General features: G+C 39.9%; 4 protein-coding genes across 14 annotated transcripts in view; 2 read left to right on the top strand and 2 right to left on the bottom strand.

Annotated features, from left to right (window-relative positions):
• SNX25 (sorting nexin 25) overlaps window positions 1-2,738 on the top strand; it is a 165,452-nt gene extending 162,714 nt beyond the window's left edge. For both annotated transcript variants that reach the window (XM_070599045.1, XM_070599042.1), the window contains one exon: window positions 2,419-2,738. In XM_070599045.1, the coding sequence (XP_070455146.1) occupies window positions 2,419-2,505 (87 nt within the window). In that variant the 3' untranslated portion in view covers window positions 2,506-2,738. The remainder of the gene's footprint in view (window positions 1-2,418) is intronic.
• LRP2BP (LRP2 binding protein) overlaps window positions 1-11,203 on the bottom strand; it is a 41,999-nt gene extending 30,796 nt beyond the window's left edge. For 3 of the 8 annotated variants that reach the window (XR_011534400.1, XM_070599054.1, XM_070599056.1), the window contains exon 1: window positions 10,778-11,203. The gene's annotated coding sequence lies outside the window, so the exon portion shown is untranslated. The remainder of the gene's footprint in view (window positions 1-10,777) is intronic. The other 5 variants (XR_011534398.1, XM_070599055.1, XR_011534399.1 and 2 more) reach the window with 4 other exon arrangements.
• Window positions 10,641-13,435, top strand: ANKRD37 (ankyrin repeat domain 37). Its single transcript, XM_008536176.2, has 5 exons — window positions 10,641-10,874; window positions 11,086-11,238; window positions 12,115-12,206; window positions 12,759-12,962; window positions 13,210-13,435. Coding segments are annotated over exons 1-5 (477 nt in total). The 5' UTR covers window positions 10,641-10,847; the 3' UTR covers window positions 13,211-13,435.
• A 68-nt stretch (window positions 13,436-13,503) lies between these two features.
• Window positions 13,504-27,201, bottom strand: part of UFSP2 (UFM1 specific peptidase 2) — a 22,070-nt gene continuing 8,372 nt past the window's right edge. For all 3 annotated transcript variants that reach the window (XM_008536185.2, XM_070599049.1, XM_008536184.2), the window contains 8 exons: window positions 26,448-26,605; window positions 25,863-26,055; window positions 24,387-24,533; window positions 19,816-19,980; window positions 19,487-19,611; window positions 17,991-18,067; window positions 16,960-17,084; window positions 13,504-13,667 (listed from right to left, as the gene is read on the bottom strand). In XM_008536185.2, the coding sequence (XP_008534407.2) occupies window positions 13,581-13,667; window positions 16,960-17,084; window positions 17,991-18,067; window positions 19,487-19,611; window positions 19,816-19,980; window positions 24,387-24,533; window positions 25,863-26,055; window positions 26,448-26,605 (1,077 nt within the window). In that variant the 3' untranslated portion in view covers window positions 13,504-13,580. The remainder of the gene's footprint in view (window positions 13,668-16,959; window positions 17,085-17,990; window positions 18,068-19,486; window positions 19,612-19,815; window positions 19,981-24,386; window positions 24,534-25,862; window positions 26,056-26,447; window positions 26,606-27,201) is intronic.

Genomic DNA, 27,201 nt, shown 5'->3' with positions numbered 1-27,201 from the left:
TTATTGTTGAGTTGTAAGAGTTCTCTATATATTCTGACTACTAGATTCTTATCAGGTATATAGTTTGCAAATGTTTTCTCCCATTCTGTAGAGTCTTTTCACTTTCTTGATAGTTTCTTTGACCCCTCCATTTTTTTATTTTGATGAAGTCCATTTTTTTAAAAAATATTCTCAAATGTTTTATTCTGATTTGTTTCTTTTTAAAAAAACACTTTGTTGAGGTGTGATTGAAAAGCTGTACATAATTAATGTATACAACTTGATGAGGTTGGAGATAAATATACACCCATGAAACCATCACCACATACCTTTCGGCCAGATGTCAGCCTTATTTGGAGAAATGTCCATTCAGGTCCTTTGCCCATTTTTTAATTGGGTTCTTTCTTTCTTTTGCTATTGTGTTATAGGAACTGAAGTTCAACTTTTCTATTTTTCCTTTTCTTGTTTGTGGTTTAGGTGTCATGTCTAAGAAAAACCATTGCCTAATCCAAAGTCACAAAGATTTACTTCTGTTTTCTTCTAAGAGTTTTATAGTTTTAGCTCTTACATTTAGGTTTTTGGTCCATTTTGAGTTATTTTTTGTATACAGTGTGAGAGAGGGGTCCAAATGAATTATTTTGCGTGCGGATACCCAGTTGTCCCAGCACCATTTGTTGAAAAGACGATTATCCCTCCATCACTGTTGTACTTTTAACTGGGTAGTTCTGTTTTGAAGTATGTGTATTAAATCTTTTACAGGCAAGTTTGGCCTTTAAACTTGTGTTCTGAACAATCTAATTGTAAAGGAAAAAACTTATTTAGGGATACTTAAAAATGAATTTCTACTTTAAGTGGTAAATCAAATGTATTAAATTAAAGGCAACTTTAAGAAAGTTTTAGAAAGGAAACTTTTAGTGATAAATACAAAGGAGTTTGTATTTACAACTTCTATTTGTGTATTGTCTGTAACAGGTAAAATAGGTAACTATTTAGATTAAATTTGCAGGTATTTTAATGGTACAACTAACATGTTAAAAAATCATTTTAATTTTAGGCATAATTTTTTTAGGTAAAGGTGGCCTTTATATACTGAAATAGAGAATATCTACCATTATGCACAGACCTCATCAAGCAAAAAGTGGTTTCATTTCATTTGGGAACTTGGCTTCAGAAATGAGAAAGAACGTGGGGACTAGACTTTCCTCACCCTCCTTCTCTGGTAAAAGATTACAGATGATGTTAAATGGATAATACTGATCAACGGGCACAAATCTGACTATCAAATGTGGTCAGTAAGGTATCAGGAGATCTGGTGGGCACCTGGGAGAGGAGGCAGGCTATGGGGGCTGCGGAGAACACACCTGAGCCTCAGCCATGCTAGAGGTGCGGCTTGTCTCAGATATGAACAGCCTGCACGTAAACAAGCTGAAAGGTACACTTAGACAAAGAGGGACAAAGTGAAAAAAGATCTAGTGAGATAGTAGCTGGGCTCAAGACGGCGAGGAGGAGAAGGAAGGCTTGTATGAAAAGTTGCCACAATGGAAAGTGACTAAGCCCTGCCGTCCTTGGTGAAGCTGGAGGAAAGGCCTAATGCTGGGAGCACACAGAACCTTCGGGTGGAGGGGCCTCTGTGGCCTGGAGACATGCAAAACGACATCCTCTTGTTAGCTCCAAGGCAAATGGAAATAGAAAGATCTGAGAATCATGCATAGGGCTGCTTCAACAAATCACAGATATTAAAAAAAAAAACTTCTCCAACCACATCCAAACAGCCTGTTTGGATTTTGGCAAAACCACCTTCCATCCTTGGAGGATCTTTGGAGCTTTTGCACCAGGGTATCCCAGAAGAAAGTGCCTTTTGCTTCTCTCTGTGTTGATCATACACTCAACACAGTATGCACATCTGGGCTGGCTTGATATTTTATTCACATAAAAATTTGGATGTTTGCACAAAAACCTCCTAAATAATAATTCTTACTAAATTATCCCTCCTTTTTTACTTTTTTACATACAAATATAAACCTTTGGCATGTGATACAATTCTCTAAAAATGTTTGTAAATTTTTTATGGAATAGCTAAAGGTAATTTAAATGTAAAACTGCTGCAAAATGAGTTTAAGTATGTTAGTGTCTTTTATGGGTTGTTCTCGCGTACCTGTGCAGAGAAGAGTTAGCAAAGCTGGCCTGAGGCTGCCATCTTGGGAACGGCATGCTGGCAAGGTTGGTCCTTGGCTGGCTTCTGGGAAGTTGACATTTAAGCTGTCCCCACCTGATAAGACTAGAGCTTAGATTGTGTGTACAAACAATGTGATGTGTGCTGAATACCTGCTTTCCTCTGGGAAATCTGTATTTTAGTAGTTGCCAGGCAGAGGAAACCAACATGACCAGTACCCAATAAAAACGTTGGATGCTCAGTCTGTAATGGGCTTCCTTTGGCAGAAACATCGCACACATGTTCCTGCATTCTTCACTCCTGGAGAAAGGAGCACACTGGTGTGTTTCTTCATGGAAGAGAGAGAACGATAAGCCTGTGCACAGATTTCTCCAGACTCCACCTGTGTCTTTTCTGCTTGCTGATCTTGTCGTGTATCCTTTCGCTGCAGTGAACTTAGCCATGAGGACAACTATATGCTGAGTCCTAGTCCTGACACAGTACCCTTGACTATGTTGTAAAAATACAAGTCTACACGTTCCATGTAACTTTTGGCCAAGTTTCTGTTATTTTTTATTATTAATATAATCATATTTGCTGATGTTTCTAATTGGCCCCTTTGGCACTTTTATTGGTTGGCCTAATCCAATACTGAAATAACGAATAACTATTTAAAGTTCTTCTAAAACTGAGGTTCAACACTGAAGTTCCTGACATAATGAACAAAGTTACTGGTGCTCATGAAAATAGGGTTAAATCAGCATCCTGGGCAGAAGTGCAAAGGGCTGTGTTTATTGTTCCTTTCGTTACTGTTGTCTAATGGTAGTGAAAAAAAATGTAGTGTTCATACATTAACCAGAAGCATAATCTCTACATATATGATGGAAACTTAGGAAAGAATATTATAATTATTGCTGAGATCTCAAAAGACAATACTGAATCAGGCAGTGGCTTTCTATTTTTTCTTTCTTGATTTTTTTCCCTTCCAGCTAGGTCTGTTTATTTAAAACAAAAGTGCTTTTCCCCATGCACTTCCTTTTGGGTGTGGTAAATTTACAATGTCATGCTGTGAAAGGAGAAAAAAGAAGTACAAGAAAAGACAGGCTGTCTCTCACTGCCCAAGAAACTGTGGGGGGCACTGGATGGGACCGCTTAGTTGTTTTTTATTTCATTTTTCTCCAACTTAGCATGTATTCTGTAAGCAAATAAAATAGGCTCGGAAACCCTGATTTGTTCAAAATCTTAATGCCAGGACGTGGGATTTGCCTGCCTCGTCTGTCCTGTTCCCACTGTGTGGAAATGTCTTTTTGCCCAGTTTGGGCTACCAGGACCTTTCCTGTGGGGATTCACTCAACATCCAAAGAGAAATGAATATGAGTGTTATTGAGTGACTGTATATTTATTTTCTGGATTTACAGAAGCTTATTTGTACAGAAGAGCTGATGCTTTTGTACTTACAATCACACTCTGGAATGATTTACTTCTAGGGGCCAGGGAGTAAAATACTTGAGTAAATGCTTCAATTGCTCATCACTCTCAAATTGTGGTGACATTTGGGAAAAGAAACAGAATCAGAAGAGGAAGTGACAAAAATCTGTAACAACACAAATTTAAGTTGACCTCCTGTCCTAATGACTATGAAAGCCACACCAAACAGAAAAACTGGGTTAACCTTTTATTTTTTTTAATTTCTAAAATTTTTAATTTTTTTTTAAGGCAACCTTTTTTTGGTGAGGAAGATTGGCCCTGAACTAACATCTGTTGCCAATCTTCCTATTTTTCTTTTCTCCCCAAAGCTCCACGACACAGTTGTATATCCTAGTTGTAAGTCAGTCTAGTTCTTCTGTGTCCGATGCTGCCACAGCATGGCTTGATGAGCGATGTGTAGGTCCACACCCAGGATCTGAACCAGTGAACCCCAGATGGCTGAAGTGGAGTGTGCGAACACTATGCCACTGAGCTGGTCCCAAACTTTTATGAAATAATCATAGGCAGACCCACAAGGCTGCTTGTTTCCACTCCATGTTCTTAGACAACTTATAGGTAACAGACAGTAATGTCATCGCACACCCATTTCTCAGTTCCATTAGGTAAGAGAGAAGATTTCATGAAATCCTAAATATCACTATTGATCTAGGTAACTTCTGTGCTTAATGACACTTTCACAAGGAACTCTCAAAGTATTTTGGTAACTCAGTTCTTAAAAAAGATTAAGCATGTAAGAAATTTATATTATCAATTGTAGCTGCATAAGATAAGTGGATAGTAATGATTTATTAAATGATTGGGGAAACTGTCAAAGTTTTGAAATTCAGTGTTTTATTAAAAAATGCACATTATTTAAAGTAGCTGGAAAATATAGAATATCAGATATATGTTTGAGTAGAACTTAACATCATACATTACACTGTTATTCATTTGTTTTAATTATTATTTTATTAGTAAAATCAACATTTTATCTCTATTTTTTCTCCTCTTGGGGACAAAGATTAATTTGAGTAGGATGGTAACAAATTTTGGCAAACTTGAGTTACCATAAGAAGGTGAGTTTCAACTTTCTACACTAGATAAATTATATGTCAAATCTATCAAGTAGCTATGGCTTACAGAAAGAAGCAGAATGCATGCGTTTCCTGAAGGTACACTATATATCCAGCTACTGTCCTTATATTCCTTAAAGAAAGAAATAGGTTGCACAATAGATACACTGGGAGCTCTCTTATCTGGTATTACTGGGACTTATAGTCGGTCAGTTAAAAAAGAATCAGTGGAAATTAATAAGAGTATAGAAACATACCATATACATTTTAACTTAAAACATGTAAATATATAGTTATTTCCCAAGCTTTTCATGTAGGATCAGAAGCTATTTCTTTAAATGAGGTTGAACGTGAGAGTTTAGAGTTGTCTTTCTTGCATAAACCATATGCATACAAATTTCAGACTACGTTTCTTTAAAATGGAGTATGAATTTAAAAATGAAACAGTCTGAGTGTGGAACTCTCTCTCCCCATCTTTCACAGTTGGGTCATCCTTGCCTACTTTGAAAGCATTTTTCTTAGCGACTTGAGGATTTTGAAAGCATTTGATTTAGTTTTGTTAAAAATTACAGCTCTCACTTCTCACTCATATTTCACCAGTTATATAATATTTAATTATATTACATATTATAATAATCCTTATAGGTGTGGGAAAAAATTCAAACTGATGTAAGCCCAAGTAAGCGAGCATTCTAGAGAACAGCCTGACAAGACCTCCCAGTGGTCAGTGCAATGGGGAATATGTTTTACAGAGGAACTGAGTTTACTGGTTAATCAGAACAAAAAGTTAAGTAGGGATTGGTTGTGAGAACTTTGTGAGATTTTTTGTTCCTTGTCTGATTAAAACTAGCTTCAGGGGCCGGCCCAGTGGCCCAGTGGTTAAGTTCACACGTTCCGCTTTGGTGGCCTAGGGTTCACGGGTTTGGATCCCGGGTGTGGACATGGCACCACTTGTTTTAAGTTGCCTCAAGTTCTCTTTTTTAAAATAAATTTTACATTTTAGAATAACTTGAGATTTATAGGAAAATTGCAAAGATAGTACAGAGAATTCCTTCACCCAGTTTCCCCTGTTGTTAACATTACATTATTTTGGTATATTAGTCACAACCAAGAAACCAAAGTTGGTGCATTACCATTACCTGAACCCTACACTGTATCCGGATTTCACTAGTTTTTCCACTAATGTCCTCTTTCTGTTCCAGGATCCCACCCAGGTCACCACACGACCTTTAGTCATCCTGTCTCCTTAGCTACCTCTGGTCTGTGACAGTTTCTCAGGTTTTCCTTGTTTTCAGACCTTGACAGCTGTGAGGAGTCCTGGCCAGAAATCCTGTGGAAGGTCCCCCGATCTGGGTTTATCTGATGATTTGCTCATGGATGGACTTGGGTGATGGGCTTCAGGGAAGAATATCACAGAGGTGAAGCCCCCTTCTCACCACGTCTTATCGGAGGGCACGCTATCAACACGATCTGTCACTGATGATAACAGTTACCTGGCCCAGGGAGTGTGTGACAGGTTTCTCCACTGTAAAGTTACCTTTGTTTCCCCCTTCCCAGACTCTACTCTTTGGAAGCAAGTCATTATGGGTAGCCCACACTCAAGAGGGCAGGGTGGGCTGAGGTTAAGCTCCACTTCCTGGAGAGGGGAGTATCTAACACGTGTTTGGAATTCTTTTGTAAGGAAAAGCCTTTTCTCTCTCATTTATTTATTCAATCATTTATATCAGTATGGACTCATGGAAATCTATTTTATAGAATTATAATCCAACGTTGTTGGGCCATTGGGAACTCTTTTAGGTTCACTGCTCTGTCCCTTTCACATGCACCCATCCTTTTGTTTTTGGAGCATTTCCCTACTTTCTGGCACTAAAGATGCTCCAGGCTCATCGTGTATTTTCCCTGCCTCAGCCCTAGAATCAGCAATTTCTCCAGGAGCCCGGGTTTCAGCTATTGGAGGATGGTATTAAAAACCAAGATTGAGAGCTGGGTGTGTTCATTGCTACCAAGGTGTCACCGTTTCTAGGCCTCTCACAGCAGGCAGAGCTAGATGTATGCACACTATCCCATGTATTCACCAAGATATGACTATTTCTGTATGTATCCATCTGTGTCTATGTTAAGCTATCAGCTCATATGATGTCTTTGACGAATCCAGTACCATATGCTCATTCTAGCCTTCTCTACTTGTTTATAACTTCCCTTTCCAATAATGAGAAACCCAGGCAACCTCATCTAAAAGTTTAACTTTAAGGACTAACTTTCCATCCTTTTTCCTACTTCATTCAATTTTATAAATTCATCATCTGTAATTTCTACAACATTGCACCGAAAGGAAGACATGACCCGGAGAGGAAATGAGAAAACAAACACCCTCCAAGTTTTCCAAGATTTTTTCAAAACAGTGAGGAAGTAGACACTTAAATATATGTTACCGTTGAGACTATTGGAGCCCTTGAGACTAGAGGCTCTTAGGAATTAAATGTCATTAAAAGAGGATGAATATACTTAACCTATCACCTATCCATCCCTCCATCCACCTACCCACCTATCATGAATCATCTATTTTTTTGTGCCACAATATCCTGGTGCAGCAGCGGTTTAGAATAACTATACAATTTATCACCTTTCCCAAGAAGTCTGAGTAATCAAGGCTGGAAGAGTTTAGGTATGAAGCAGCAAGAAGAATTTCTTTTTGGGAAATCCTTTTGCTTTTACAATCATACTGGGATCGTGGATTTCCTGACTGCCAATGCCAGTGAGGGCCAGAATTATATTTGATTAGTTTAAGTCCTTTTTCAATCTGTAGATGTTTAAAAAACCTGTTTAAAACCAAAGACCATTTATTGAAATTCCAGATCTGGCTATCACCTTGTCTTTAAAACATTTTCTTATTTGGAGTGATACATCATCTTCATTGTATGAGCTATAGAAATATAGTTGCCATACATCATTATTAATAATTAATAAAAACAGTTACTATTAAGGCTCAGTGGAATCTGGTCAACATTAATATAAGGTGGACACCTGACTGGCAATTAACAATTGAGACATCATATTCAGATATGTTTGAATATTACTTGAATATATTTTGCAGTTATGATGTTCTCAAGAGATTTATGTAATATACGTGAAACCAAGCCAACTTTTGAGATTTCTAGTTTTACTTTATATTCCTTCACTTGCTTTCGAGCCAGAGTTTTCTATGGGATTACTAAATGTATAAAATTTAATTAAGTGTCCTATAATAGTGATAATTGGGGATTAGTAGGTATTCCCAATTACTCCTCCTTTCAATGCTATGCATTTGGAGAATGTTTTCCAGTCATCTTTATGGTCAATAAAGGCAAATGGGAAATAGATGCAATTAGCCTCTCTATTGGTTCCACCAAATACTTTTATTTAATAATTTTCACCGATTGGCACATATTCATTCATTTATTCAAGAGGAACTCCTCAAGTCGAAGGCACTGGGCTAAGCACTGTGGAAGATTCACATCTAGAAACAAGGCTACATTAACGGTCATCGTTAAATGAAAGCTGTTTTTCTATGGATTGTAATAACTTTCTCTAAGGAATTTATCTTGCTTTAAAGAAGCCAATCTTAGTAGCTTTGAAACTACCAAAGATGACCAGAATTCTTTAAAATAGATGTGATAGGAATGCAGGTTCTGGAGTCAAGTTGCCTGAGTTCCAGCTCCACCCTTTAAGACTATGACCTCAGACAAGTTACTGAACCTCTCAGAGCCTCAGTTTCCGGTAAAATGGAGAAGATAAAAATACCTATCTGTATTAATCTTGGGAAATAGTAAGTGCTCAATTAATGTCAATTTATAATAAATTGGAATAGACGTTAATGGTTATTTCACATAATTTCTCATTTGTAAATCTTTGTCTTTAACTTTATTTCCCATCGCCGTATATGTATCAGTACTGCAACCAGACTGAAACACACAGTGCTCTCAACACTGGGAGCTACCTTACACTTCCTAGAAATACTCTTCCCTTCCTGGACTAACCAGCAAACTCTTACCCTTCAAGACTCAGTCCGTACCATCTTTCATTTTAGTCACTTAGTCATCATCCAACTTTTGTTTTTAAATGCTTATTCTGAAAGGCGTCCTCCTGGAAACACTTCTACCAGCAACGTAACCGTAAGTAGAATTAGCACTGCTTAGAAGAGGGCCTGTGGAACGCGCATCTCAGACCATCTTCCTCTTTGGAAAACTGATCTTGTTACATGTTCAGTAAAAACTTGTTACTTGCCAGTAAGCCACTGTCCCCCAAATGTATTTATTCTGTGTACTTTTGCCCTCCCTCAGCTTTCCTCAGTTTTTAGAAGGCTTTTAGGCCCGTTACTTTAAAAGTAAACCAGATACCTAGCTGAGACATACAGAATTTTTTGGAAACACGGTGTGCAGTGATTAAAGGGAGAAGAGCTTTAACAACTTCTCCCAAAATTCCTGTTCCTTGGGAAATTTCCACATGTAACAAAGTCAACAATAATTACCAGACTTCATGCTGAAGAGAATTTTGTTTTAAAGAAAAAAGGATGTAATATGGAGACACATTCATCACACAAGTATCCCATCGCATATGTTAACTGCAATACAAATGTTCCTTCTCTGATAATACCCGTATTAGTTAGGAGTTCCTGAAAATGAACCTCTGTGCAAACCTGAAGCTTAATTCTATGCTTTAAAAGGGAGTGCTTACCTATTGATAAACATGACAAAAGGGAACTTGGCAATATGGACACGTGTTCTCCCGTACGTCTGACATTCTTTAAATATCAAAAAGGTATTGTGAATAGTTTAAATATAAAAAACACAACACAAGCACAATAAACTTGTCCTCTAAAAGCATAATAATAAACATATCTTTTTCAGTCTGCTCTCAAGGGTATCCTTAGATAGAAGGAGAACCACTGAAGATTTTAGGGGAAAAGACGTATGGCCGGAGCTTTACTTTTTAGCTAATTTGAAAAAGTGTTTAGGAAAAGACAGTCGAGAGATTATATATGCGGTCAACGGCTACGATCTGAAGTCAGGAAGCCTGATTCTAAAGTTTCAGAGAAAGGAAGCACTCCAGCTACACCGGAGAGACGCCCGGACCCTCGCCCCACGCCCTGCCGGTCCCCCGCGCAGCTCGGAGGTGCAGTCAGCCGGAGGAGCCCGGAGGTGGCAGACGTGCCGGGCTGGGGTCCTTCCTCCACGCCAGAGGCGAGGGCGAGCCCACGTGTCCCCGTCCCCTGCGCCCCCCAGGCTCAGCGAGCTCAAGATTGACAGCTGGGACGCTCGACGCTTCCCGAGGCGACAAACCCGGGAGTGCTCTACTCCTCTCCAGAAGGGGACACGTGACCACAGCTGGGTGACTTTACAGGACTCCCGATGTGGGCACGGCAGCATTTTAACCTCGGAAGAGGCTGCTTAGAGACATTCTTTAATTTCGGGGGTCGGTGTGGCCGGCACCGCGGTAAAAGCTAGCCCCTCGGTTCCCACTCCCCGCCCCCACCCCCGCCCCCGCTCCCACCCCCGCCCCCAGCTCCCGCTCTCTCCCGAAAGGGGCCGAGCCCGGGGCGACCCTAAAGGATTCTCGCTCCTTCCTCCGTAGCCGGGGGCGGGGGCAGGGGCGGGGGCGGGGCGGCTTCCACAGGGGACGGTGCGGGAGGGCTCGCTCGTTTCCTGGTGACGTGCGTGCTAGCAGAAACCAGAACCTTCGCCCGCGACTCCCGCGTCTCCGTGGGGACAAAAGGGCTGGGCACGGCGGGGCGCGACGTGCCAAACGCAGCGCGCCCTATGGCGGCCGCACAACCCCCGCGGTCCCCGCCCTCCCCGGCGCACGCGCACTGGGGCCCCGCCCCGAGGTGGGCGGGCCCGGCGCCTCCCCGGCTGGCCAATCGGCTGGCGGGCCCGCGCCGCCTCTCCCCGCCCGCCTCGCCGGGTCCCCGGGTGCACGTGCTGCTTGTTTGTGTACGTGCGGCGGCCGCGGGGCGGGGAGAGGCCGGGCCGCTGGGGGTTAGGCGGCTGGGGCGCGGCGGCGAGGGCGGGCCCGCTGCGCCGGGCGATCTTTAAATTCTTACCCACTTGGGCAGCTGGTGCACTCTTACCTGCCGGTCTGCAGCGAGCGGGCGCCGCCCTGCACGCCCGAGGAAGCCTGTCCTCTGCTTCAGGCGGGAAATGCAGTTGCTGGATTGCAACCCGGAGGTGAGACTCGGGCCCCTTTTGTCCCGCAGGCTTAAGCTTCCAGGTGTTTGTCTGCTCGGGAACCCTAGCGAGGGGGACTGACCCCTGGGCGCCGCCGAATCAGGCTGCTTCGGAGGTGGAAGGTTTTGGAGTGGGGAGCGATTTTCAACTGCGGGAGGGTGGAGGATCGGACGGAGGCGAGAGGGATGCTGGAGCTGTTCTCCTCCCGCAGGTGGATAGTCTGAGGCATCTGCTGGAGGCCGGGGCCTCGGTCAACGCGCCCCCGGATCCCTGCGAGCAGTCGCCTGTCCACTTGGCCGCCGGGGGCGGTCTCGCTTGCTTTCTTCTCTGGCAACTGCAAGCGGGCGCTGACCTCAACCAACAGGTAACTAGGTAACTGATTGTTGCTGTGTGCTGGGCTCCCCTCCACCCCAAAGCCGCACAGACATCTCCGAGACGCCCAAAGAGTCAGTTGTTTCAGTTGTTAGAAACATGTCTACGGCAGCGGTGTGCAATAGAAATATAATGCGAGACACGGATGTAATTAAAAATTTTCTAGTGGCCACGTTAATGAAGTAAAACAAAACGTGAAATTAATTTTATAATTTAACCCAGTTTATCCAAAATATCATTTCAGTGTGTAATCAATATAAAACATTACTGATGGATGTTCTGCGTTTTCTTTCCGTATGTCTACTCAGTCTGCTGTGTGTTTTACATTTATAGCACCTTTTGATTCAGACATTTCAGGTGCTCGTTAGCCTTAGGTACGGCTACTGGCTACTAAACTGGACAGCATACTCAGGGCTGCAGTTTATTTCAGAAGGAACAACTGCTACATTACCAAATTAAAAGTCTCAGTGTAGCAACTGAAACAATATTTGTGAGGCATGCGTACAACCGTTATAGTTACCTACAGAACTTGCTTTTGGTAGTCTGCGTCTTCCCTTGGATATTAAAGTATGGTGAATTATAAATTGTAAATTTTTTTACCTCTATAGAACCCTATTTTGCTTTTATTCACTTAAATTTTAATATATGTGGCTGTGCTGTACATGTTTTTGTTAATGAAACCTTCGTGTTTAATAGAACACCAAGTGAACTTTCTGACAAAAACCTGAATTGACAAATTCAGTCCAGTACAACACAGTTCTAACTGGCTTCCTCATGTAGCTTCCTCCCTAGTAATGAGACTTCACCCACCAACTTCCACAATCAGGAGTTTTGGGATTAGACTAAAATGTGCTGTCTTCTCTCTAAGGATGTGTTTGGAGAAGCTCCCCTACACAAGGCAGCAAAGGTTGGAAGCCTGGAATGCCTTAGTCTGCTTGTAGCCAGTGATGCTCAAATCGAGTAAGTATAAAATCGCTAACTTCAAATTTTATATTTTCTTGGATTAAACTAATCAGAGTCCTGAAGCTTAATTACATGTACTTTTAAAAATGATGCTTACCTAATTGATAATTTAGTTATCATTTAAATGTTAACTTAGGTTGTTAATGATATCTGATACTATTGAATCTGAATAAGTAAAAAATGGATCCTCAGCAGTCCAGAGGTGCAGTTGTGTTCATCTGTCATGGCAGTACTGCATCTTAGTTTTGGTTTAGGAAATCCATCCTATAAAAGTTCTCATTGACTTCCTTTGGGTGCTTATTCGTTGTATTGAACACAGAATACTCTTTCATTCCTTCCAAAATGGAATGTCCACTCTGCTGGACTCTGTGCTAGCCACTGAGGATACACTAGTGAGCAAGAATGGAATTTCTCTGTGCTTCCTTTGCCTCTTCTATTGTGAAACCAACATTTGTATGAGGCCAAAGCTCCTTTGTTAGGAAGATAATAAAAAAAAAAGGCTAAACAATTGTCAGTTTTTATTTAACTTACTTTTTTCCTTTAATTCAGCCTATGTAATAAGAATGGGCAAACAGCTGAAGATCTCGCTTGGTCATGTGGATTTCCAGAATGTGCCAAATTTCTTACAACAATTAAATGTATGCAGACAGTCAAATCAAACGAACAGTCCAGTAGAGATCATTGTGTTCCAGTGCTCAGACAGAAACGAAGTTTTGGAAGTGTAGAAAATACGAATGGGAAAAGGAAGTGTTGGTAAGTAACTCATGGTTTCTTTTTTCTTCCTCCTTCCAGGATCTCTTTACTTAGTACAGAATTCATTGTTTCATTTAAATATTGGCAGTCTTATTTCTAGTCTCTCTTTCCATTTTCATTCACACATTTTAACAGTGGTTACAGTGACTTCTACTAGATTCTAGAAACCAAAAATTATCCTGCATGGTGGAAGGTTGGGGAGAAAACTTTTTTAAACAGTTTTTAATGTTACTGTGTTTTTTAACAGATGTCATGTTGGTTATGAAGAGGTCAGAAGAAGGCCCTCCCTTGATGCAGGTCTGCTGCTCAGCTACAAGCTAAGACTTTTGGCTCACTAACGTGTGTCCTTCTAAGAAGGAGGAAAACTTTCTTCTAAGTGAAGATCACATTTCACAATACATGTATTTACATGCCTATAATATTTTGGCTGTGCATACTTTGTCTTTTAAATTATTAAAGGAATATCTAAAGAATTCTTTGTGCAGTATTTACAATCTTTGAAAACATATCGTAGTTTAAACCATCAAACTAGACTCAGGAATTAATTTGAAATTAAACTTTTTCTTTATTAACAAATTTATAATACAACTTTATTACAGTCTCTGAGTCCAAGATATTTTAAATAATATTTGGTCGCTGGGGAAGACATAAGTTATAGTAAGCATCCTTGTTCCAAAAGTCTGGGCCCTTCCATCCACACCAGCCCTAGATTGGGAAAAGGGAAAGCAAAGTTACAGGACTACGTGATCAAAATTGTGACATTTTACAATCCTGCTCTGTCAGCAGGATCTTGAAATAAGACTCTACATACCCATATAATTCAAAGATTTGAATTCCTATAAAGCATAGAAAAGTATCTTATTTGGGTCCATTTCAGAGAGAATTTTAAAAAATTTTAATTCTATAGTATTTAATTATAGAAATTATAAAAAAGAGAAAGCTTCCTTATGGTAATTGTTCCCCCAAATACCACATTTTATTGATTCTAAGATGTACAGCTTTACAGTTCCAGCAGCCGAGGGCATGTGAGAGTTTAACTGGCTGTCTGTTTCTCTTAGTCCACAGCCGTAAAACGCACTGTGCAGTGGCGTCTTAGCTACGAGGAAACAGGGCAGTAAGAAACTGGAGCACTGCCCCTTGTGTTGCAATCTATGCCCTTGATTTTCCTCAGCCTGGAATCATTCCCTTTTCCATTCCTCATATCAGTAGTAACCCTTTTCCCCAGCACAAAATTACTTTCAAATAAAATCTTATGTGAATATAAAAATTTATCACATTTCTTGTAGGGCCATTGATTTCTTTTCAAGGCCCAGCCAGCGACTCGGGTGTGTGACATCGTTCTGAAGTGAAATGCTCTCTTTGTGAAATACCTGTGAGGAGGCTGGCCAGGACTCTGGAAATACCACCGAGTGGCCTTCTTCCTGGCCCTAGCTAACTGGGAAGAAACTGCTGGGGATTCTGGCAGGGACCTCGAGTCAGAGTTCCCAGTCCCTACAGAAGATAGTGTGTTGGCTGTTTTCACTGTGGAGGTGGGAGGGTTGAGAAGAGATGCTCTTTCATTTTTTCATTTTCCTTTTTCTAATTGCAAAAATAAGATACACATTGTAAAAATTCAAAGGGGATGGAAGTAAAACATAAAATAAATCCTGCACCAGTCCTACTCCCCCGCCCCCAGGTAACCACCCTTAAGTTTGGTTTATGGTCTTTGAGACCTGTCTCTATAGATAAATAAGCTGCTTTTTAGTATCTAATTTTTTCAGCAAAACTTTCTCTAATAAATTTAATATTCTAAAATCTGTTTTCTTAAATAGAAAAAAAGGCTTATATTATCTCTCTTTTAATCTCTGTGTGATCCTTTCACACGGGTAGGCCTTCTCCAGGTAACTAGACTCAATTGTTTTTAAGAGAAGTGGGTAGAGAGGGCACCAAAGCCAGAGACTGATGGCAGTAGATGGGGGCCACGCTGCCTGCCTTTGAGGTGAGTGCCTGGGACCTCCCCACGGAGGTGAAGAGAGGCCAGGCGGAGGCAGAACTCTCCATGGCCCCTGCCACAGACTGAATGTTTGTGTCCCTCCAAAATTCGTATGTTGAAGCCTGGTCCCCAATGTCATGGTATTTGGGGCTGGGGCCTTTGGGAGGTGACAAGGTTGTGAGGGTGGAGCCCTCGTGAATGGGATTAGTGTCCTCATTAAAGAGGCCCCAGAAAGCTCCTTCATCCCTTCCACCGTGTGAAGAAGTGAAAAAGACTGCCCTCTGGGACCCAGGCCGTGGATCCTGGATTTCCCAGCCTCCAGGACTGTGTGAGAGGGGAATTTCTGTTGTGTAGCCACTCAGCATATGGTACTCTGTTACAGCAGCCCTGGTGGGCTAAGTCAGCACCCTAGATTCTTGAGTCAAGTGAGGGTCAACAGTCCTACTGATGGCCAGGCCTTGGCTTCATGGTTTCTTATGTGTGCTCATAGAGCAAAGGGCTTTGTGCAGTTGCAAAGTTCTACAGAAATATAACTAGCAAAGGAGAGCGCAGTTCTCAGAGAAAGTCACCCGGAACTATGCCTTACTCTAGCTAACTGCTCCAGAAAACCCCCTCTAGATAATTCCATCTAGTGCAAAGTCCCACAAGCAAGCCAGAAAGAAAGAATTTTATTATCTCTATCTTGCCTCTAATTAAAATAATTAAGGCTTGCTTCTGTGCCTGGCTCAGATGACGACCCTTCTGGAGTTAGCTCCTGCCCACCCCTCCAGCCACACCTCTTCACCAGCTCTAGTGCTGTGAAAACTCCCATAGTGCCTGGCTTTCCTTTCCCTGGCTCTCAGTGGTCCCCCTACAGGATCAGCCTTGTAAATTCCACCTTAGCTGCCATATTTTTTCTTGGGGTCCTTTCCACACTCTCCTTCTCTGTCCTACACTAGACTGACAGCTCCTTCAAGACCTTTTTTAACACCCTAGTGCTTAGGACAGTGGATGGCACATATCAGGCACTTAGTGAATGCTGACTGAATGAGCACTTTGCTACAGAAAGAGAGTAAATATTGCTCCTATTTTCAATAAGATAACAGGTGCCAGCCAAAAACGTTTCATAGAGTAAAAAGTCCAAATGCCTTGAAAGAGAAAAGCAGGGAGAAAAACACCTGAAATTTTAAGAACACCTTTATAACCTGTTCGTATTCACAGATACTCTTATCATTAGCAAAAGACTTTACTAACCTGGGGCTGTAAGAGTGCCGCTACACACACATTCAAGTACTTTACGTCCTAAAACATCTCATCCTTAGGACTTTAGTAACCTAACGTAGTTACATTCTTTTCAACCTGTGAAAACATCTCACCAATGAATGTCAGCGTTAAACCAGCCAATTCCCCAGGAATGCTGCTTTTAAAAAAGTGACCTAATTAAACCATAACTTCAAAGTTCAGAGAAACCTTTTTATTGGTACTGATATTGACGTAAGTAATAAAATGATAAAAATGAAAGATAGTGGGTAACAGGATATGTTGTCATTATGACTAATAATTATGATTTAATTTATACCTCCTTTAGCTGACATTATAAGCATAACAAATGTCTCAAATTCAAATCCTTTATAGAATGAGATTAAGTTCTATGTAAACAAATTAAAAGTGGTCTAGCCTCCATAATGTCCAGCATACTGCACAGCTCTTTTTGGTTCATTCTAAAATTATAAAGGGTTATATATTCCTCTCTCCCATTTCAAGGCATTGGTAAACCTCCATACATTTGTTTGTGCAAAGCTGTAAAATCTCGAAAGGAATAGATTCCTTTGTGTTCCACTGTTAAGTTCAATAACTGAGGAAGTCTTCCGTTCCCTCTTTTCCTCCCTACCCAGAGAGAGTCCTCATCCCAGCCTTAGAATATCTCCTGGGAGTGAGGATCCCCGCCTCGGTTTCTAATCTGTCTTTCTGTTAACAGCCAGTTGGCTATCCTTTGGTTCTGGGCTCTTTGCCTTGTATCTAAATTCGTGTTAAACAGACACTTACCTTTTCCAAGATAACTTGCAAATCTTCAGCGCCTGTATAATGCGGATCTAAAATCAGAAACTTTATCTGCCCTGTAATCTCATTCCACGCAACTCCTAGTATCGTGTGGGCCAAAACTCCTCCTCCTACAGAAAGGAAGTACCAAATATGAGAGGGCACATAGTAACGTCAACTTCCCGTTCAATTTCAATTTCACAAGACTACTTTCCTATTGACTGATCTAACACAGCATTAAAAGTGACTAGCCTACATTGTAAAAGACCACAAACAATATCAAATATACTCTGAAAAGATAAAATTACATCTTTAAGATAGAAAAGATACAATCCTATCTATGACCATATGAGGTCTATATTCCACTGCCCTATCCATGGAATGACCTAATCTGGATGTAGAAAGGGCCACAGGGGGTCTAAACTCCTCCCTGCAGGGTACCATCACTGTGCTGTGGCACTCTGCTCTGCGTGCCTCCAGGGGCACAGTGCACCCCCTCCTTCGTTCCTTCAGATATCCTGCTGAAATCTGCCTGCCTGCCTGCCTTACACTCCAGTCTCAGCTTGCCTTCTGTCATCAGAGGACAAGTCTCATTCCTCACAGAATCGAGAATCTTTAGATTAGTTAATATCTAGAGCAGTTAATCCAATCCTCTTATTTTACAAATAAAGCCCAGAGAGGTTAAGCAGTTTGCATGATGTCACACAGCTGGCCAAGTTAGGGACAGAGACATGACTTATGATGCTCAGTTGAGTGATTGTCGCCTCTTTTCCTTACTGCTCTCAACTCTTTAAATATTTGAACAGTTATTTCTCTTCTTAGCCTTTACTTCTGGTTACTATAATCTTTTTTTTGTAATTTTCTTCCTGCCTTGGAAATTTTAAAATAAATATCCAGAGGTCATATGAATGGTATAAAAGCTAGTTCTAAAATATTTAAAAATGACTGATTTTATGTGACATTAAGCATTTACATTAACGACAAGTCTACATGCCCTCCACTCCACCCAGAGAACCCAGGACGGCCCAAGCTCTTACCGATCATCACTGGGGTCCCTTCGCTCTGGAAATGGTTGGCCAGCTCCCGCCCTTGAGAGGCCATTTCAGAGCCTTGGCTGGAAAGAAACCATTTTCTATCAGAAGGACTATTTCTAACAATAGGGTCAAATAATGAGCTTGGGAACCAATGTTTTCTACCTTGTTTGGTTATTGAAAAAAACACAGTATAAATTTAAATCAAATTAAGTGGTAGGGAACTGACTGAGAGGGCAATTTAAAGCAACACAACCCTGTAAATACTGAAGGTCGCTAAACGTGCCAGGAAAGAAGCACGAAGACCTGTGGTCTCCGCTTCTGGAACTGCACAAAGGAGGCCGTGGATCTCTAACATGAGACTGAAAGTGGCCACCCTGATGCCCAGGGGCTCTGCTGGGTGGGCTGATTGTCAGAAGAATGAGTGTTAAGTCCTGGGCTCTTGTCTGCTGGCCATCAGACTCGGGGTCCATAGTTCCTCCTTTCAGTTGGCACCAATACCCGCCCGTCTACATAACAAAGATTCCAGCAGTAAAAGACGATGTCCATGAAGCCAGTGTGAAAACTGCAAAATGTTTTCAAGTACAACGCATTATCTCTGGGGAATTTTCAATGTCCTGTGCAATTTATACTTTTGAGAAGAGAAGGAAAGATGGATAGATGAAGGATGAAGGGAGATATTTTTTTAGAATGGAGGTGCCACATGGTGCTAAACCTTAGCTCTTGCTTAGTAAGGAATGTACAAATAATGTTTAATGTGCCAGAACTTTCACTTTTTAGTCACCATATGCTTCACTACTTAATCTGTCATTTATCTGTTCGCACTGACCTCCACAGCCAATCCAAACTGCAATTGTGAAATCAGCTGTATTAAAGCATTTGGACACATAAAGATAACGTCACTGTATTTATCAGAGTGGTTGTAACAGAAAATGAATTTAAAACACAAGCTCATAAATAAGGAGCAAGCTAGTTATGGTCATAGAAATCAATCTAATTCATATTTGCTCACATTTTGATGTTGGAATCATGGTTAAATGCTATTGGAAAAAATGAAATGAATATATTATTCAAACACATTATTAGCTTATTAACATCTTACAAATAAAAAGAGCAGGAGGTAGATGAAAAGGTCAGTCATAGATCAACAATTGCTTTTCTCCTTTCAAGACTTTGTAAAGACTTGGGCATAAAAAGCTTGATTTTCTATAACTCCACTCAAAGTTGACATACTTCCAAGTTTTTCTCTTCTAGGCTAAAATTAGGTCTAGGCCACACAAGTATGTATCACAAAGTTCACTCACAAACCCAAAAGTCTTCTAAAAAATAACCAAAAAAATTTAGGATTAAAAAAATGAGATTTATAAAGCAGTGAGGCAACATGGAGGAAGAGGAAGGAGTGAAAACAAATGTGGGGAAAAGATAAATCATTTTTCTCTTATTTTAATAAAATGACAAACTTGCTTTGAAATGCTTTCTCTAGTTTCCTAAAGCGTCCTTACCTGACAAACAGTATTTTTGAAGTTACCCCAATCAATTGGTTCAGCACCAGCTGTACCTCGATCGATCCGATCCACTGCCGAGATCCGACAAATGTCGCTGGTTTGTCCCCCGCATCAACTAGAGCCTGTATGTGTTTAAAAATACCACAAAATCCATATGCAAGACAAACATTAAAAGTTACATTGAGGGCCTTTTCCCTGATTACCAGTATAATTTTTTCTTTCAAAACAGAACTAAGTCTGTACCTATGAGGTAATAATTATTAAAGGTATATTAAGGGCTAATGAAAGGTACAATTGCTTATCATTTAAAACGGCATGCTCTGTACCTGCTGAATTTCTCTGTGTGTTGGAATGGATCTCTCGGTGTAGCCCTGGTGTCTGAACCAAGAGCAGATAGTCTGCAGAGATCGATAAGCACAGCCCCAGCCACTGTCATCCATCCGATCCTGCATATAATGATGATAACCGTATATGCCCTGGACCACATAAACCTGTATAAAGAGAAGAATATAGTAAGTTATTCACTTAAGATAGAGGCACATATTCTACACATATACTCAAGTCAAGTTAACTGCTCTCAGAGCTAGAACGTTAATTTAGTTCCTTATGAAAATGCCTTCAGAGAACTACAGCTGAACAGTATACCCTCTTAGCATTTCATTAAACGTTTGAAGTCCTTACCAAAGGCTATAAGGCCTGGCAAGTCCTGCCTTCCGGCCTCCTCTCCAGCTTCATCTCCTACCACTTTCCGCTGTTGCTCGCTCTGCTTTAGGTTCAGAAGTGCCAGGGGCGGTCTGATCTCAGAGCCTTAGGTTCTCTCTGCGTGGAACACTCTCACTTCCCTGGGGTCTCTATTCAAATGTCAGAGGCCTTCCCTGGCCATCCACCCTAAGAATGGCATACTCCCTGACTACCCACCCCCTGCCCTGACTGTCACTCTCTATCTTGCTTTATTATTTTTTTTATTTTTCAAAGCACTTAACACTACTTACACATTACTTATTATTACTTTTTAAATATCTGCCCCCCACTAATATGTGTGCTCAGTAGCATGTACTGTGTCTTATTTATTTCTGAGCGCAAGCTTTTACAATGGGCCGGCTAACATTAATAGTCAATAAATGTTTGCTGAATAAATGAATGAATGAAGGAAGGAAGTAATAAAGGAATGAACAAACGAAGGGTCCATTTAATGGGACATATGACAAATGTTTCTGCAATTCTGTAAACCTGCCATGATTACAGCCCAGGTGTGCTACTTAAAGATCCTTAAAGAAGGGCCAACATCATACACATTCTTTCCTGTAGTATAATGTTAAGAGTATACACATCTTTTTTGACAAACTGGTATTATTATTTTTAAAAAATGAGGTAAGAAGAGTCATGAACAAATACGCAACAATTAGAGAATATATACTCTTGTCAAGCACACATATAAAATTTATAACTAGACCATTGTGGTAGGCTGAAAAATGGTCCCCAAAGGCTATCTACATCCGAAACCCTGGAACCCGTGGATGTTACCTTATATGGTTCAAAAAAAAGAAAAGAAAAAAGGGGTCTTTGCCGATGTGATTCAATTAAGCATCTTAAGATGAACAATTTTCCTGGACTCTCCAGGTGGCCCTGAATGCAACCACAAGTATCCTGATAAGAGAGGGGAATTTGAGACAGAAGAGAAGGCAACGCCCTTGCGGAGGCAGAGACAGGAGCCAAGGAACACAGGCCAAGGAACACGCGCCGCCAGAGGCTGGAAGAGGCAAGGAAGGGACTCTCCCTAAGAGCCTTGGGAGGGGGCGTGGCCCTGCCGACACCTTGACTTCAGCCCAGTGGTCTGATTTCAGACTGCGGCCTCCAGAACCGTGAGAGAATACATTCTCGTAGTTTTAAGCCCACCAACTTTGTGCTTGTTGTAGCATCCATAGGAAACGAATACAAGTCTCAATAAATTTCAGAGTCTGGATCACAGAGAAATTGTTTCTGACCAGTAGGCAAAAGAGTCATAAATCAGTATGTATATGAATGAATGAATGAATGAATAAATTTTAATATATTTGGACATTAAAAAATACTTCTAAATAACACACGGATTAAAGAAAAATCATAATAGAAATGTAAAGATACTTAGAAGTGAATAAAACTAAAATACTTCAAATTAAAACCTCTGAAAGCAGCACTTTGCTTGAAATTTAAAACCTTAAATTAGAAAATAAAAAAGATTAACAATAACATAAGTATATCCAACTTAAGAAGTTAGAAGAAAAACAAGTCAAAGAAAGTAAAAAAGTAAAAATTAATGAAGTAGAATACAAAAGCTACAATAGAGAGGGGTCAACAAAGCCAAAAGTTAAAAAAAAAGGGGGGAGCTATAAAAATGATATGAAGAATGAACAAGAAAACATTTCTACAACTACAGTGGAGATTAAAACCTAGGTAAATATATAACTTAAAATGAAAAAGTCCTGTAACCATTAACAAAATTAAATCTGTTATTAAAAATCTTCCCACAAAGAAAATGCTAACCCCAGATTGTTACATAGGAGAGTTGTAACAAATGATCAAGGAAAGATCATGTCAATCTTATATAAACTCCTCTAGGAAATTTAAACAAGAGAGAATACTCCCAAGTCTTTCAATGAGCCAGCCTACTACTGACACAAAAACAAAATAAGAAAAGTATGAGAAAAGAAAATTATAAGCCAGTATCATTCATGAACACATATGCAAAAATCTTAAAATATTAACAAACTAAATCCAGCAGAGAATAAAAAATAATAATGATTCATAACTGAACTAGGCTTATCCCATGAATGCAGATCTATTCCTGTTTGGAGATTTGTGCTGAAGTATTTAGGGGTGTAAATAGCATGATGTCTGCAATTTTCTTTGACATGGCTCAAGGGGAAAAGAGAGGAGAAATGAAGCAAATCTAGCAAAAGGCTGACAATTGCTGCACATATGTAACAAGAGACATGTACAGGAATGTTCATCGCAGGGCTGTCTAAATGGCAAAATACCTGGGAAAAATCATACAAAGGCATATTATACTGCAATAAAGATAACTACAGTTAGACACAATACCATGGATAAATCTTAAATACAGAATATTGAGGGAAAAGGTGAGTTATTGAAGACCACATACAGAATGACACCATTTTTATAAAACTCAAAATCAAGCAACACTAAAAGCTACATTGTTGAGGGAATATATGTACATATGGTGAAACAATTAAGAAAAGGAAGTGAACGATGAACATAAAACTCAGTCTAACAGCTCCCCTTGGGGTGTGGGGGAGGCAAGAGTGGATGAGGAAGGAACACACAGGCAGACCAGTATTGTTCTACTTACGCTGAGTAGGGAGCTCTCCAGTATTCATTTCCTTACTATGCTTTATAATTCACATATATGTTATAGGTACATATCAAATATTACAAATATTTAAAAAATACATAAATGCTTCTTCCATCTCTGTAATAGAGATAACGAACCCATTTCATTGTCAAAAATCAATCAACCTGTATTCACTACTTCTGAGTGTCCAGGCACTTTTTAAGGAATTATTAAGAATTAAAAACAAATATAAGAAACAAGAGCTACCCTACAAGAGTTCCAAATAGAGTCTAGGAGAGAAAACATTTATGTAATAATCTACTAGAAAACCATCAAGAGTTACATTGTTTGTTAGAGACTCTAAGTTTTTTATTTCCATTCTGATTCTATGGCTGTGACAGAGCAAGATTTTTAACCAGGAATAGATCTCTCAAGATTTCCTCCCATATAAGCAAACTAAGCGATACCATTTAACATCACTGAGAAGGTGACTAAAGACTCATTGGCGTCCATGTGATGGTGAGCGCCCAGCCAGGGCCTGTACACGGGAAGCTGGTGTGCCCGCAGCTCTTGCAGATGGAACTGGGGTCCCGCAAGCACTGTGATGGCTGCAACCAGAGTGGGCTCCTACCTCCTCCAGAGTAGACTATACATATACTCATTTCTAATTCTTAAAATCTCCTTACAAAGCACCTGGAGACTTGGCAGGTCCTCAAGAAATGCCATGAAAAGATGGACAATCACGTTTCCTCTCTGGGGAATTTGAATTGAGAGGTGTGGATTGAATCAGGCAGTGAGGAGCTGGGAATGAAGCTGGAGAGATGCATCCAATGGGCAGCTATGAGGAAGAGCAGGAAAAGTTACAGACAAGCTGAAACAAGGAGGAAACAGAAGATGTGAGGCTGAGAAAGGACAGAAGAGGGACAGGCCAGTTAGGATCGAAAGCATACACACAGGAAGCAGCAGCAGTGCCATCGAGGAGTCGGTGCAGGCCTGAGACTGAGGCAGCTGCCACTCCCAGGGCGGGTTTGTTCGTTCTAAGAGGCCGAGCTGTCCAAGTCTTCCTATTCTCGGATGCCCGTGAGACCCTTTCCTCCCAGCCTGCGTGCATCCTTAAAGGGACCCTTCCCCACACTCCACCAAGCCCTCTTACTGGAGCCACCTTGAGCAAGGATCCACCCCTGGCAACTAGCTACATGCTGCACAGGAAACATGCTGTTGTACCTTGTTAGACTTCTGCTACAGCGTGTTCTGGGTAGAATATGCCCTTAATCAGCATGATTTCTCAGGTTGAGAATGAAAAAAAATGGGACAAGCCTTTAAAGAAAATAGGGAATGTAATTTAGTAAGAGCAATGTGGTACACTCTCTCTATTCTTAACCTTTGGAGACCATTGTGAATTACTGCTCCATTAAGCAATGATTATGAAAAGAAACAGGTGGTAAGTCATGTTTTAGGGATGACAGACATTATGAATTAATCCTTACAACTTCCACTGGGTACAAACAAAACACAAGTCATGACATTAATGATCAGTTGATTCCCATAAGTAATTATTAAACTCACCATACCAGTCTCTATGTTAGGTGGATTGAGGTAAACATGTGGGTTTCTAATGTAACCATCTTTGTAGGGTTCGTCTGGAAAGTGATAAGCATTAGACCTTCTGAAATAAGGTCTGTCATGAGGCAGATTGAAGAGATCATGTAACTCCTAAATGAAATGAGAATTAATAGAAAAGAGACAAAATTTAAATGATTTAGATTCCTAGTCAATAAATAAACTCAAAATACAGAGAAAAAACACAGAAAATTAACTATATATTGGTGATAAAATTATCAAACACACCTATGATTTAATTTACTAAGGCCAAAGAGGATGAGATTCAACTAAAACCAAATAAGATTTATTTTTGTTTATCTATGCATATGGATAGAAACTGGAAGGCAACATAGAAAAATGAAAATAATTTGTTAGAGTGAGAGAACTGAGATAATTGAAAATTATTTATTATAACAGTCGGTTAAAGTACATCCAGGCTAAAGACTGGTTTTGAAACAGCCTTGTCCGCGAGTAAATTATAATTAATGATATAACTATATCAAAGTATTCTGAAAAACCATGCTTAGAGTACTTAACAAATATAAGGGGTAAAGATTAAATTACAGAGCAGAAATTGGTGGTATGAAAGCAGCCAATGTGACATCAAAATAAAAATGCACATACATGTTTAAAATGCAAACTATTCCCAATTATATGAAAATCCATAACAGTTACTTCGAAAAGTCTGACATCTGTTTTCGGATCTCCCATGTATTCTAGCAGTGTGAACGGGATCATCAGCTCTGCAGCTGCTGCCTCTGCACATCAGTTCGTCTGGCACTTGGAGAGAGGTACAGAGGGTTACAGTACTACACCTCTTCTCAGGGACAGAGACCAGGAAGATGCTCCCAGGGCAGAATCTGACAGCTGCCAGGCAAGGCCACACGTCAAAAGCACGCACTCCAAAACCAGTCATTTTGCCAATAAATCTCATTTCTTTGAATGCTAATCATGTTTTCTTCAAAAATGTCTCTAATAAAACCCAAATAACCCTGGGAGTTGGGGGATGGAGTATTACTATAAATTCTAATTAGAATGAGCATAAATCCTAATTTTCCTTCCCTAACTGTAAACTTGTCTCTTTCACAAATCTGGAGGTAATGGAAGGGGAAAGGAATTGCTAACACTCATCAGCTGCTTTAGGCATGTAAGCATCTTTTCATTTTTATATTTCATGATGGAAAAATTTCAGAGAACATATTAATCACTGTGAGCATATGAAATTAAAATGTTCCATATGGTTTAGCATAATACTTTTTCATTAGTAATACTTGAAAAAAGAAGTTATATGAGAACAGAAATTACATAATATGTAAAATAAATAGTGTTTCCATACTTTTATATTAAATTACAAAATAATTTACATTATTAGAAATATATAATTAAATATGAAACGAATGATAGTCCTATTTGTTCTAAGAGTAAATAAATTCGTTTTACCTTTCTATAGGCCTGCAGCTGACCATCTGGAATTCCTGATGGATATGAAATTGTTACAAGATTTTTTCCCCCTGGTAATAAAAAGTGCAATGGTTCAGGGACCACAATAGATGTTCCTTTCATATATTTCAAAATGCACTTTTCCATATCAGTTAGTTGATTATGAATTGCATCAACTAGAAGTTTACGAACTCTGTGGAGGGAAATATTCGAGTGCATTAACAAAAGTTATAGTGGGTATGAGAAATCAAAGTGTAGACTTGATATATCCCAAATGTAATAAAAACAACTTGATTGGACCAGGTTTATTTAAGGAAGTCTAAATTATGCAAAGTTAAATAAACTGTATATTTCCTCTGTGTACATTAGGAGAAAACGCTATAGGTTTTTCATACTACCCTACTTCCTCCAAACAAACACTTAATTTCTAGATGACTCTTAGTTTAACAATAAACAAGGAGTAAATCCTAGTAAAACCAACAACAACAACCCTGGATGTGCCTGTACGATATTTAAAAATGGGCTGTGATTACGTTGGGGAGGAGTCCTCATTTAAATGTGGCACTAGTATTACAAAATACTTACTTTCCCCACGTTTCTTCTGGAGCAACAGATAGAACTGCATCGACGGGTAAAGTCATACTAACATAGTGGTGTCCTGCGCTTTCTCTTTCAATGATGGGGGTTACGGCTGCCAGAGACGTTGACATTTCCAGCATAAGATCTATATTTACTATTTGATGCTATAAAGATAAACAGTAATAGTCAACTTATAGCACACTGGACGCTAAATATAAGAGGTAAGTAAAAGGACTTTTTAAGGACCATATAAAGCCATATTATGGTACATTGTTTAAAAGCATAAATCTTATTTAAAAAAAATTCTTCTCCGCTTGAAAATAATCTGAAGAGAGGTGGAGAGTTGTGGGGAGTGAAGATGAAATCAGACTGACCATGTATTGATAACGTTAAAGCTGGTATAGGTTCACCAGGGTTCATTATATTATTCTCTCTACTTTTGTACAGACTTAAATTAAAAAAAGAAATCAGATGAACAAGATACAATAACCACACACCAAAGGGACCTTTAACCATATATTATGACTATATACCCCTGGTCTAAAGACATCAAGAACTATAAACAAATACGGAACTCTATTAGGAGGTTTGATTTTGACAGTGGTATGGAACAACAACTCTGAAAATACCTCCTGTATACCGAATGAATTTAGCAAAATACTGAGGATACTGGAAGCCAGGTTTCTCCCTGGGAAAAGGTTAGGAATTGTGTGAGACTCACCCAGAATTGTAGGTATAGTTTACACAGATAAATATGAAC

This window comes from Equus przewalskii, chromosome 28 (genome assembly GCF_037783145.1).
Source record: "Equus przewalskii isolate Varuska chromosome 28, EquPr2, whole genome shotgun sequence".
NCBI classification, from domain to species: domain Eukaryota; kingdom Metazoa; phylum Chordata; class Mammalia; order Perissodactyla; family Equidae; genus Equus; species Equus przewalskii.
Note: the sequence above shows the minus strand (reverse complement) of the source record. Positions and strands in the feature narration are given on the sequence as shown.